This window comes from Cryptomeria japonica, chromosome 3 (assembly GCF_030272615.1).
Source record: "Cryptomeria japonica chromosome 3, Sugi_1.0, whole genome shotgun sequence".
Lineage (NCBI taxonomy): Eukaryota > Viridiplantae > Streptophyta > Pinopsida > Cupressales > Cupressaceae > Cryptomeria > Cryptomeria japonica.
This window is the reverse complement of record NC_081407.1, coordinates 168,232,214-168,244,658: the sequence shown is the minus strand read 5'-3', so window position 1 is coordinate 168,244,658 and position 12,445 is coordinate 168,232,214. Positions and strand designations below refer to the sequence as shown.

The 12,445-nt window shown below is 36.1% G+C and overlaps 1 protein-coding gene across 4 annotated transcripts; it reads left to right on the top strand.

The window, feature by feature from the left end:
* The first annotated feature begins 1,361 nt into the window (after window positions 1–1,361).
* Window positions 1,362–7,852, top strand: LOC131029198 (uncharacterized). 4 transcript variants are annotated; one of them, XM_057959594.2, is made up of 6 exons: window positions 1,362–1,552; window positions 1,808–1,907; window positions 2,982–3,135; window positions 3,268–6,644; window positions 6,849–7,166; window positions 7,391–7,852. In XM_057959594.2, the coding sequence occupies exons 3-6, from the start codon at window positions 3,123–3,125 to the stop codon at window positions 7,472–7,474; spliced, it is 3,792 nt and encodes a 1,263-aa protein (XP_057815577.2). In that variant the 5' UTR covers window positions 1,362–1,552; window positions 1,808–1,907; window positions 2,982–3,122; the 3' UTR covers window positions 7,475–7,852. The 4 variants fall into 4 exon arrangements, with proteins under 4 accessions (XP_057815577.2, XP_057815578.2, XP_057815576.2 ...); XM_057959595.2 differs by having other exon boundaries at window positions 1,779–1,907; window positions 3,310–6,644; XM_057959593.2 differs by having other exon boundaries at window positions 1,779–1,907.
* Window positions 7,853–12,445: the final 4,593 nt, after the last annotated feature.

Below are 12,445 nucleotides of genomic sequence, written 5' to 3'. Positions count from 1 at the left end.
CGCCAAATTGTATGAAATTTTTAATTTCAAGCCTTTGTTATTAAGAGATTGAAGGAGATGTGTTAAATAATCCTTCATATTGGCTTAAGGAACTCATCATTGTATTGTAATTTTTGGATTTCAAAATAAATCTTTTAGTGGAACAATTATTACATTACCCAAGTGTACTTAGACTAACAAACCTTGGGAATAGTTATCCAATTTCAAGAGAAAGGTTTCATCCAAATTACAACTATTAAAGTCGATGCACATCATTCAACTTATCAATAAGATTATTTCTATTAGAACACTAAAACAAATCTACATATGCACAATCATCCTAGAAGTATTTACATGATTATGCTTGCTGTTGTTTTTATCATTCACATGACTATAAAGCTAGCTTTTTATCGAGGGTTGATATAGGAAAACATGTCCCCTAGCAATCTAGCAGCACTCTAAATGGATTTATAAATACTACCAATCTAGATAGAAGAGTAGATAGTGTCAAATTGATTAAATGGAAACAAAAATACACATTGTCTTAGGTTAAATTCACATCTAGGAATCATAGTTGTGCCCACAGAAGTGAACTAAACCTGCAGATTCAACTCCTCATGGAGCTAATTGAATGTTTAGATTCTAAGGTGACTCACAAATAAAGACCGTGCCCATTTATAATCTTGACATTTTTAAATTTAAAGACATCAACAAACATATTTAATTTCATCATTTCTACAATAAACACCATTAACACTTTTTACATTTACTTTCTAAATTAACATTAATGTTTTAATTTTCTAGTATCTATATCCATTACCCTCCCCACTAAACTAATCCATATATATTTATTGCATATTGACAAATTCAACATCCAAAAGTTTAATTCTCATTTTGTGATAATATGAATCATTACCAATAGACTTAATAATGTTTGTAATTACTCCCGTGTCCTATAAAAAGAGAGTAGAAAGTTTTTAACATCCAAAAAGTAAAAGAACAAAAACATTTGTTTAATTTTTTGTGTTAATATGAAGCTTTATCAAAAAGGACCATTAGTTTAGCGAGTTTCAATAGTTTTGATGTTGATTTAATGTGGACCCTTGTTGATTTAATATCCAATATTTTTGACAACTAGTGATAACATTTGTTGATTGAATGCCCAATATCTTTAACAACTACTTTCCATACATTTATTGAATATGATAAATCCAAAAGTTAATTCACTTTATAATACTATTATAAATAAACTAATTAATATTTTGTAACTACTCCCAAATCCCATAGAAGAAAGTAGAAGGTTTTTATCATCCACAAAACAGTTACGTGAAATAACAAACACTTCCTTGGAATTGAAAGACACGTCTTTCACTTCCCTCCCTTATTTTCTGGGCCGTCTATTTTCTGAAGTACTGTACTAAATTAAAATATAACTTGTTGATGCACAGAAAATTTTAGAAGAAAACAACAAAATCAGGCGGCAGGGCGGAGAACATACATTTTATAATGGAGATGGCGGGAGATGCAATTTTTGTTTGGAGGTGGCCGCTTTGCCGGCTTAACTCACCCCTAAGTATGGCTATCTGTCATTTTGACTGAATATTCACCCTCGTTAATTTAAATTGTTTGTTTCATCTTATTCTGCATCAAATATACCGCCAGAGCTTTTTTTAGGTTTTTTTCCAAAAGTATTGTTGCAACTGTGTAGTGTCTGTCGCTTGTTCTACAACTTTTCGAAGCGCCTTTTCAGGACAAATGGTGCGACTTTTTATAGATTGTTTCTATTCTGTGTGGTGCAGCTTGTAATTAGCCTAAAATATGACAGCAGATTGAAAGATTTGTAGATAAATCAAATTCTGGAGATTGATTTTGGATTTGGCCTTCTGTTCCCCCTCCTTTGCGCGGAAGACGATGTCATGATTATTCTGGTACAATTTGGCTTTCTTTTTAGTCATGCAAATTTAAAGTAGTTGCATTAGATTTTCACAGTTCATTTAGGTGGGTTTTTCAAGTTTCTTTTTGAGAAAACTGTGTAACAAGAATCATATCAACGTTTCAGATCACACAATGTGATCTGAAACATAACTTGTTTGTAATCTTTCTGTTGATTGAAGTAAAAATTATCATATAGTTTTCTTGAAAATCTTGAAAAATATAATTTTAAGATTGTGGAATTTGGGCCCCTGTTTACCTTAAAAATTTGTTTCTGCGTCTCTATTTCTTCCTCCAAAATTTAATGTAACTTGAGCGTTCATGGTCGTTTGCTGAGTTGGTATTTTTCATGTACTCGGTGTTTTAATGGTGTATCGAGATGGGTCATGACGATTGACTCGTATTATATGATATTACAAAGGTCGATCTTACTTAAGATTTTGCCCATCAAAGAACCGGGAAGAGTTAGTTGGCTTCAAATGTTTTTACTTCGCCATAATTTATTGGAAAAGATGTACTGATGCATTAGATCGCTTCTCGTTCAAATGCCCACCTGCTTTCCTTAATGGAATTGAAGTCGGATAAGTCCATACTAAAAGACCTAACTCGGTTATTAGCATGAAGACATGTTGAAGATGGGTCATGAAGATTAGCGTGACACGCAACTGATTCCTGATAGATGATATTGCATAAGTTGATCTTGCTCGCAGTAGGCTTTTACTCCCTAAGAAAATGTGAACAAATATCTGGCTCCAAATATTTTTGCTCTGCTACTTATCACTGGAAAAATGTATAAATGCATTACATCGCTTTAAATTCAAATGCGTGCCTTCTTTCTTAGTTTTATTTGGGTCATTTTACATGTGAATGTGGCCCTTCTTTCATTAAGTTTTGCTCTAAGCTACTCTTACCTTTACAGTCCCAGTAACCTGTTTAGTCATTTCTGGATGTTTACAACCTTCTTTCCTTCTTTAGTTGAAATGATCTTTGCGTGCATCTTTCTTTTGTACAAAATGGAGAAATCTATCCCTTTTAAGGGTTTAATGGCATTCTGCTTCCTCGGGATGCAGGTTTCTTTGATTTCCAAGTTGGCATGCAATAGACCTGTAGCAAACAACAAACAAGGTCTATTTCAATTCTTTACAAGTTTAAAGGTGATCAACTGAGGTCGACATTCATTCAGTTTCATTTTTGCCAGAAGATTTCATATAATGCAGAGGCATGGTATGTCTAATTATTTGACGTTTGAGAAACTTTGTTATGATTGCTGATCGTTTTCTCCCTTAAGCTAGATGGCTAGGCTGTTATCACTAACTAGATTACGAGTCTGAAACTGAAGCTTGGTGATGCAAACAGATGCTTCAAGTTCTGAGACAAAATCCAATGTATTTGATGCAGAAAAGATCCATCCACACACTGATGCTAGTCGTGTATTCTCTTCTATGCTTGAATCTCAAAGTTTCCCCCCTTCTACATCTGTTGAAGATCCTAGTCGTGGATCAAACAGAGGACATGATCCTATACAAAAATTTGAAGACACTGACATGGGTTTAGAACTTCTTAGCAAACCTGAATCCAATAGTGTGTCCATACCCATAAATAATGAAGATTCTATTACAGAATCCACAGAAGATGGTTCTTACATTACAACAAAAAGTGATACCTTCTCTTTGCTTAATGAAAATAATATTATGACAGAGTCTCTGTCTACAGAGGATGCAAAATTTGTATCAAAAAAGGATTCGGAAATTGATGGTTTTGATAGGACAACAATTGGTAGAGAAGCATTTTTTATTGATCAGAGTCTGGAAATGCACAGTACTGAAGCTAAAAATGAACAGGACATGGAGTTTGAAACTACAGACAGGGATGTGAATCTGGTTGAAGAGAATGGGGAACAAGCTAACGAAGCAGAAGACATTGATTCAAATGCTAATACATGGCCGGAGAAGAGCGAGGAAGAGTCTTTAAGCTTGCAAGTAAATACCGATTTAGTTTCTGCAATTGTTATAGACAAGGATCAAGGGAATTCAGATCTTGGCGAAAAAAATAGTCTTCTTGGTCAGTCAGTTACTGTTTCTGCAACTGAGCAGGAGAAACAAAGCAACACTGCTGAAGAGGAACTTGTGCTTGTTTCAGGCCAAGATCGTCCTCAAACTCCTCCTGTAAGTGGAGCTGCCTATGACCAAATGATTACCAGGCAAGAATTGCTTTCCAGTGGCCCAAATGCTATTATTGAACAATCAATGTTGGAGCAGGAACAGTCATGTCTTCCTTTGCTGCCATCGGGAGAAAAGGATAGTCTGGAAGCGAGTGATCAGAATGAAAAGCAACAAACACATATTGAGACAGTTAAGTTGTCATTTGCTACTAACGAAACAGATATAGTTCCTGGCAGAGAAGTTATTGAACCAGTAGAGTTGCCTTTGGCCACTGATGAAAAGTCACATACTAATGAGGAATCACCTGTCATGGAGAAAACAGATGACGCTACGACGGAGGCTAATGATACTGTTGCAGGGATCGGTATACAACAATACGCTGATATAGTTGAGTCATCTTTTATTAGTAATGAAACAAACAATATGTATAAAGAAAGCTCTGAGAATGTTATGTTGCCTTCTCAAATTGATGAAACGGAAGGGGTCTCTAATGAATGTTTCAAAGCAGTTGAGCAGCTCTTTGCTGTTGATGTAACTGAAAGCTTGGTGATGCAAACAGATGCTTCAAGTTTTGAGACAAAATCCAATGTGTTTGATGCAGAAAAGATCCATGCAGACACCGATGCTAGTTGTGTACTCTCTTCTATGCTCGAATCTGAAAGTTCGTTTTCTTTTACATATGTTGAAGATTCTAGTCGTGGACGAAACGGAGGACATGATCCTATACAGAAACTTGAAGACAGTGATATGGGTTTAGAACTTTATAGCACCGCTGAATCCAATAGTGTGTCCATCCCCACGGATAATGAAGATTTTAATGCAGAATCCACAGAAGATGGTTCTTTCATGACGACAAAAAGTGATACCTTTTCTTTGCTTCATGAAAATAATATTTTGACCGAGTCTCAGTCTACAGAGGATGCAAAATTTGTATCAAGAAAGGATGAGGAAATTGATGATTTTGACAGGACAACAATCGGCGGAGAAGCACATTTCATTGATCAGAGTTTGGAAATGCACAATGCTGAATCTAAAAATGAAAAGGACACGGAGCGTGAAGTTACAGATCGGGATGTGAATCTGGTTGAAGAGAATGGGGAAGATGCTAGCGAAGCAGAAGACATTGATTCAAATACCAATACATGGCTGGAGAATTCCGAGGAAGAGTCTTCAAGCTTGCAAGTAAATACTTGTTTGGTTTCTGCAATTGTTATAGACAAGGATCAAGGGAATTCAAATCTTGGCGAAGAAAATAGTCCTTCAGTGACTGTTTCTGCAACTGAGCATGAGAAGCAACAAAGTAACACTGCGGAAGAGGAACCGGTGCTTGTTTCAGGCGAAGATCGTACTCAAACTCCTCCTGAAAATGGAGCTGCCTATGACCATATGATTACCAGGCAAGAATTGCCTTCCGATGGCCCAAATGCTATTTGTGAACAATCAATGTTGGAGCAGGAACAGCCATGTCTTCCTTTACTGCCATTGGGAGAAAAGGACAGTCTGGAAGGGAGCGATCAGAATGAAAAACAACAAAAACATATGGAGACAGTTGAGTTGTCATTTGCTAATAACGAAACAGAATCAGTACCTCCAAGAGAAGGTAGTGAACCAGTTGAGTTGCTTTTGGTCACTGATGAAAAGTTACAGACTAATGATTGTGATCAACTTGAGGAATCATCTGTCATTGAGAAAACAGATGACGCTATGAGGGAGGCTACTGGTGCTGCTGCAGGGAATGGTATACAACAATACCTTGAGACAATTGAATCATCTGTAATTATTAATGAAACGAACGATATGTGTAAAGAAGGCTCTGAGAATGTTATGTTGCCTCCTCAGATTGATGAAACGGAAGGGGTTTCTAATGAATGTTTCAAAGCAGTTGAGCAGCTCTCTGCTATTGATGAAACAAAAGGTGGTCTTGTAGCTGAGGCACCGAGTGACGAGCAACAACCAAATGAGATGATAGAGGAGAGATCAGGCATTGAGAAATTGCCAGAAGCTGTAAGAGATTATCAAGGTCAAATTAAGAGTATTTTTCTCAATGGTTCTGAGGAATTGCCAAAATCTATTTCTTTGGACGAGAGCAATGCAAATGATGGCCCAACAATTAATTTGCATGGAGATTCTACAGTTCAAGGAGGCGCACAGATCAATGGAGGTGGTGCAAAGGCTGGGGAACCTGATTTTGTAGATAAGGTTGCAGCATACCCAAATGATGATGAGCAACAACCAAATGAGATGATAGAGGAGAGATCAGCCATTGAGAAATTGCCAGAAGCTGTAAGAGATTATCAAGGTCAAATTGAGAGTATTTTTCTCAATGGTTCTGAGGAATTGCCAAAATCCATTTCTTTGGACGAGAGCAATGTAAATGATGCTCCAACAATCAGTTTGCATGGAGGTTCATCTCCTACAGTTCAAGGATGCGCACAGATCAGTGGAGGTGGTGTAAAGATTGGGGAACCTGATTTTGTAGATGAGGCTGCAGCATACACAAATGATGATGACGAGAGCTCTGTAATGAAAAATGAAGTACTGGCAAAAACAATGTCACAGGCTTCTGATCAGGTACTATTGGAACTTCTCGCTCAGGGATTTTCTTCAAATTGATTCCTACCGATTTTTCTGTCACTATGTTAACTATGTTAGCACCTCCTCACATGTTTTGCCCTGCAGTTTTTACCATATTCTTTTGTTATCTTAGTTCATTAGGTACACGCCGTTTTTGTTATGTATAAAAATCGATGTACTTTATTTTTCTCTTATTTTCAGGGCTTCGAAACCTTAAGAATGGACAGAGGTCTTACTGAAAACATATTGATTCCTGAGCAATGGAATGAAGAAAAGTTACAGTTACAGATAAGCGAGGTAATGGCAAAAACTGCTTCCGAGATGCTCTCCAGTAGCAATTTCTCGGAGCCTCTTGGAGCAACAGCTGAAGAACAATTTACCAGTTCCACCACTGAAATTCCTAAGAATTCCTCTCCGACATCAAGCTTTGGAACATTTCTTACCCATAGAGGTCAAGAGTCCCAAGATCTACAAACCTTTGAAGTAGATAACAAAGCCTCTACATTAGTAAGGGAAAAGGTTTGTTTCTTTTTTCTTCTCATTTGCTAATTGAAGTTGGTGTTAGGTGATGATTAACATTGGAAAATTGTGTGAATTTAATATGTATGAAATTTTGGATATATTTTGTGATTTATTATTAGAATAATGAAAAAGAGAGAATGTTAGCATTTGGAAGTATTATTGTTGGTATTGAAGTAGAAAGGAGTTTTGCAACTAATAATTTGTGGCTGTTTATGCATCAGGTTCTCAATATACGTGCAGAGAAAAGGGCTTCAATTTGGGATTGCTGCGGTGTTTGGAATTGGTTGCATGCTCATGAAGATTAGGCTTCCATTCTTGCCTTCCAGAATTTTGTTTCAATGGAAAATGAACATAGAATTTCATTTCAGAAGGAATTTGATTACAGTCATGCACTTAAGGCCTCTTAAGGGAAAACAAATTTGTTGAAGGCGGACGCAAGAAACAAGCCTTGCTTCATGAAGACTTGCTTATGTTTTTCTTTAATGTTGGAGAGAATTTTGTTTGCTGCTGTACATGACCATACTTATTGATTCTTCGTATTATAAGATTTGTTTCTGCAGGGTAGGGAATCTGTAACGAGTTGTAAGAGTAGTATGAAGGCCTTTAAAAGAGACGATTTTTTAAGTGGATGCAAAGTTGTAAACATAATTTGATAGCCACATATTTGTGCTGCGTGTCATTCATTGATTTGTTATATATATTTTTATTGTTAGAAAAGAGGCTCAAATAATTGGAATATGATTTGGGATGGTGTAAAAAAATCTTATTTGATCAATACGAATAGTTTGAATTCTCGTATGTAATATTTGGTTCTCTTTTGAGATTCGATTGTATAATGTATAATTTTTTCAATTAGTTCAATATCTCAGATGTAAAATTGAATTTTTTTGGTAAGCATTGGATTCTTCGCTCCACCGCTTGTTTAATCTATTTTACTAGTTTAGATTCATTTCAAATTGCCTTTTTAGCTACTTTCTGTCAATCCTAATGTACAGTTCTGTTCATTGAATGATCCCTAAAATGAGGGCCAAAGTTAGAAACTCCATTTTAGATGCAGAGAAAGACTTTTAAAAATTTGGTGTTTAAAGTTAGAATGTGGAGAACTAGCCAATATCTCAGACGTTGAATTTGAAATATTCCACGGAAACACGTTTCCTCCCTCCAAGCCCAAGCCCCCCCGTCCCCGAAACCCGTCCCCAAAACTTTTTCCCTTTGTCCCCCCGTCCCCAAAGACCGTCCCCGCGTCCCCCTTTCTCCCCGTCCCCAACGGCCGTGGAACACTAAATTATATTTTGGCATTTAATGTAACAACGATCTAATTTGGTTAAGGGTCAACTGGAGATAATTAAATAGCATTTTTGAAAGTTGAGGATATGAATTTGTCTAAAGAGTAGAATTGCATCAGTAATCTAATTGAATTGAAATGTATTTGAACAATTTTAGTTGATTTTTTTGAAAGATGATATATGTTTTAGAATTTGAGAGCTAATGTATGAAAAGTGAAAAAAAAAAGTATTTAAATGATATATCTTAAATAAAATTCAAAATAAATGTAAAACATATTTTAAAAAAAAATAGAATTTACATTTTTCATTTATTTTAGCATGTTTTCTTTTAGTATGTGTTTTTACCTCTTTTAGTTTGCTATTTTCATATAGTTTATCCTTAATAGTATTATTTTTCTAAATGCTCCACCGTTTTCCTCTTTTTCATGTATTTCTTCCCCTTCTTAGAAGTCTTTCTTTACATCAGTTGGTTTCAATGTTTCATAGTGCATTAAGTAGCATTGTAAGATTGTTTTTTACTCTATTGTGTATATTTTTTAATTGATGTTTCATCACACAACCTTAAAAAGAAGTAGAAGGGAGGAAGTGGAAGGGAAGAAAAAATGTACATGGCATGAGTAAAAGGGGTAAGGGTTGTAGATCCAAAAGTGAATAGAATCTAATGATTATATTCATATAATCACTTAATGTCAAGAGATTTCCACAATCCATAGAATAGAGTGAAATCAGTTTCTGGATTCAATTGTGTATAAGCTTTATAAACTTTTTGTATCTTGATGATGGATCACGGAGTGTGATCCGAAACGTTTATACAAAAAGCTTATACACAATTGAATCCAGAAACTAATTTCACTCCATATAATCACTCCTAATTTTTTACATCAGCTTACTTCGCACTTCTAAAAATCTTATGTGGAAATTTCAAATCACTCCTAATTTTTTTACATCAGCTTACTTGGCAAGTCCCTTGTTTATAAGTAAGGTTTTAGGGCCACATCATCAAATATGATGTCACTTTAGCATGCTTTTTGTCAAGGTGTCCAAAACAGACCAAAAAAAGGTAAGACCGATAGTCATGCATAAGGGACAAGAGATATGGAAAATCCGTGTGACAAGAGATATGGATCGATTGACACGTCAACAATTTCCAAATGAATCTGTCCTCAATGAAGAAGCAAATCTGGAAGAGGTGAAGGAAATAAAAGACACCATTGACATTTATTTAATTATATGAGGTCAGATTATTAATATTGATAATCTATTATTTTATTTTTCTATACAAATAAGCAATCCCAAAGAAGAATAGAAAGAATTTTTGGTTTCAATATTGGACAAATCTCAGGTAAATACTTAGGCATTCCACTCTTCAAAGGAGCAATGAAAAAGTGTCGAACAAGTTATCAACTCCATGGAAATTGGTATTACTGAACTGCTCAATGCAAGAGCCAGAACTAATGGGGGACGTCTTTTCACTAATTGGGACCAAAAAAAACTATGAAATCCTGATCGGGCCTCTCTGTTCCTCCTTTCCACGATTTGGCAACTCTTAGTCAAAAAGAAAACTGGCCAAATGGTCCCACCCTCCCAGTGGTAGAATAAAAATGAATTTCGATGAGGAATCCTAGGAAAACCCGAGCCCATCTTAAGAAAGAAGATTGCATCATCTGAAACCAAAACAGGGACGTGGTCTGGGCACTGTAGAACAAAGTGGCTGACGGTCCAATAATGAAGCTGAACTATAGTTTGTCAGGTAGAAAATAGGGGCTCACCCCTACTTATGTATGTAGTATGTATATGATAATGGTATCACTATTGTAGAGATCAATGGGAGCAAACTTACAGTCTAAGTCAATTCCGTTATCTGTTTGGGTTAAAAACTTTATGATTTGAATCAAGGATATAATCACTAGAGGTAAGAAGTTCTACTATTTCTTCAAGGTTCTCCTCAAAGTAAAGCATGTTCTATTGTTAAGACTATACAAACAAAGCCGTGGGGTTTGAACACTACTCCATCAATAATATTATTCTTAGAGCCTTCTTTATACATATCATTCGTTTCATTAACAACAGATGACTCAACTATCTCAATTGTTGTATACCATTCCCTCAACTATGTCAGTAACATCATTTGTTTTTTCAAGTTGAACTAAAAGCAAAGAAAAATAAAGGAAAAAATAGCTTAACGACTCACCTTATTATTCATGAACAGAGTTTACAAATAATAAATTGAGTAATAACATAAAACGATACATTATTCATGAATAGAGTTCACTCACTCTCTGTGAAGCCTTGGACAACTTCTTTTAACCCTCTCACTGAACCGCTTAATGTGCATCCGGTTTGGGTTCGCCTTTCAAATCTCCCTCTTCATTTCTGGGAGCATTCTTGCTACGATGCCATTGGTAACTCTATTGGTCGTTTCTTGAAGGTTGATGATGCCACGCCTTCAATGGGCCACTCTACCTTTGCTCGCTTCTTAGCTGATATTGACATCTCTTCACCTCTCCCGAGAGATGTGGTTCTCATGGTTGGGGATCGACCTTGGACACAACCATTGGATTTTGAGGGCCTCCCCTTTTGCTATCGAAAAATGCTTCTCTACGGGTCATCTAGCTTTGGACTACTCTATTTCGCATCACAAAGGTGTTGCTACTTGGTGGAAGGATGCAACGGTTGATCACTTGATTATCTATGCTTTTGATTCTGATTTGGTTGGCTCCTCTCAGGATGATGTGCCTCTTACTGCTTTGTCGATGCCACTGTAGTGGCTTCTCTTGTCCCTATGGATTAAACTCCTATTGCTTCTGATTTGCAACTCCATTCTACTCCTATTGGTTTTTCTCCTGACGTTGTTTCTCTGCAATAGTCGACAACAACACTCTGTTGGCACTATTGATTGTAACCCAGTGGGGTCCTTACCGCTTGATCTCTCTCTTGATGGTCCCAATGACAGTATCACTTGGACTATGGTTTGTCGCAGGCGGAAGGGGAAGTCCTCCCCGCTCCCCCAAACCCCTCCTTGTCAAGGCTTGGCTGTCCCTACCCCTCCTTGAGTTGGGTCTGGGTTGTTGATAGTTAGACATGTTTTCTTTTCGCTTGTCTCACCTTTTTTGGGGGGGCTTGCTCCCATGTTTTATTGTTCTCTTACTGCCTGTGGGTTGTTGTATTAAGGTCAACACCTTTGTTTTTGTTGCTTTCTTAATAATAAAAAATAGATTATGTAGAAGTTGTTTTTCAAAACCAATTCTTGGATCATAAAACTTTTTCAAACTCTCCCCAATTGTAGGTATAATTGAATTGGATAATGAAAAGTCACACACTAATGAATGTGATCAACTTGACAAAATAGATGACATTACTAATAACAGTTGAATCATTTGTTATTATTAATGAAATGAATGACAAGACAAAACACCCACATAGATTGTTCACTCAAAACTCACACTTCCTTCCATAATAATACTAATTACACACATGAAAATTACATATTTCTCTTCTAAACACCACAAAAATTACTACCATCCTAAAGATTCTACACTGGATAACTCAAAAATTAAACTCTTTGCCCACACCAATCCATCTCTCACTACCTCTACCAAAATTACTCTAACCCTTATCCTACCTTGTACCAAGACAACGAAAACAACAACTTATCTTCTTTTTCCCAAAATTCCCAACACTTTTTCTCTCCTCTATATTTTCTTTTTCAAAGAAACTTCTAAACAGAGTATATGTGTCGCTTAACTCCTACCTTGTACCAAGACAACATAAACAACTTCTCTTCTTTTTCCCAAAATTCCCAACACTTTTTCTCTCCTCTATATTTTATTTTTCAAAGAAACTTCTAAACAGAGTATAAGTGTTGCTTAACTCCTTACTGCTGCCATTTCTCATTAAGACTCTATTTAAACTTATATCTGCCAAACTGTCTCGACATTCACCCATAATAAGTTGTCAAACAATTGATTAAGATAACTGCCACTGTATCAG

What these genes read in the sequence shown, in the direction of transcription:
- LOC131029198 (XM_057959594.2), top strand. An exon ending in TGTCACAGGCTTCTGATCAG is followed by an intron (nt 6,645 to 6,848) that starts GTACTATTGGAA and finishes TCTTATTTTCAG; the next exon opens with GGCTTCGAAACCTTAAGAAT. An exon ending in CTACATTAGTAAGGGAAAAG is followed by an intron (nt 7,167 to 7,390) that starts GTTTGTTTCTTT and finishes TTTATGCATCAG; the next exon opens with GTTCTCAATATACGTGCAGA.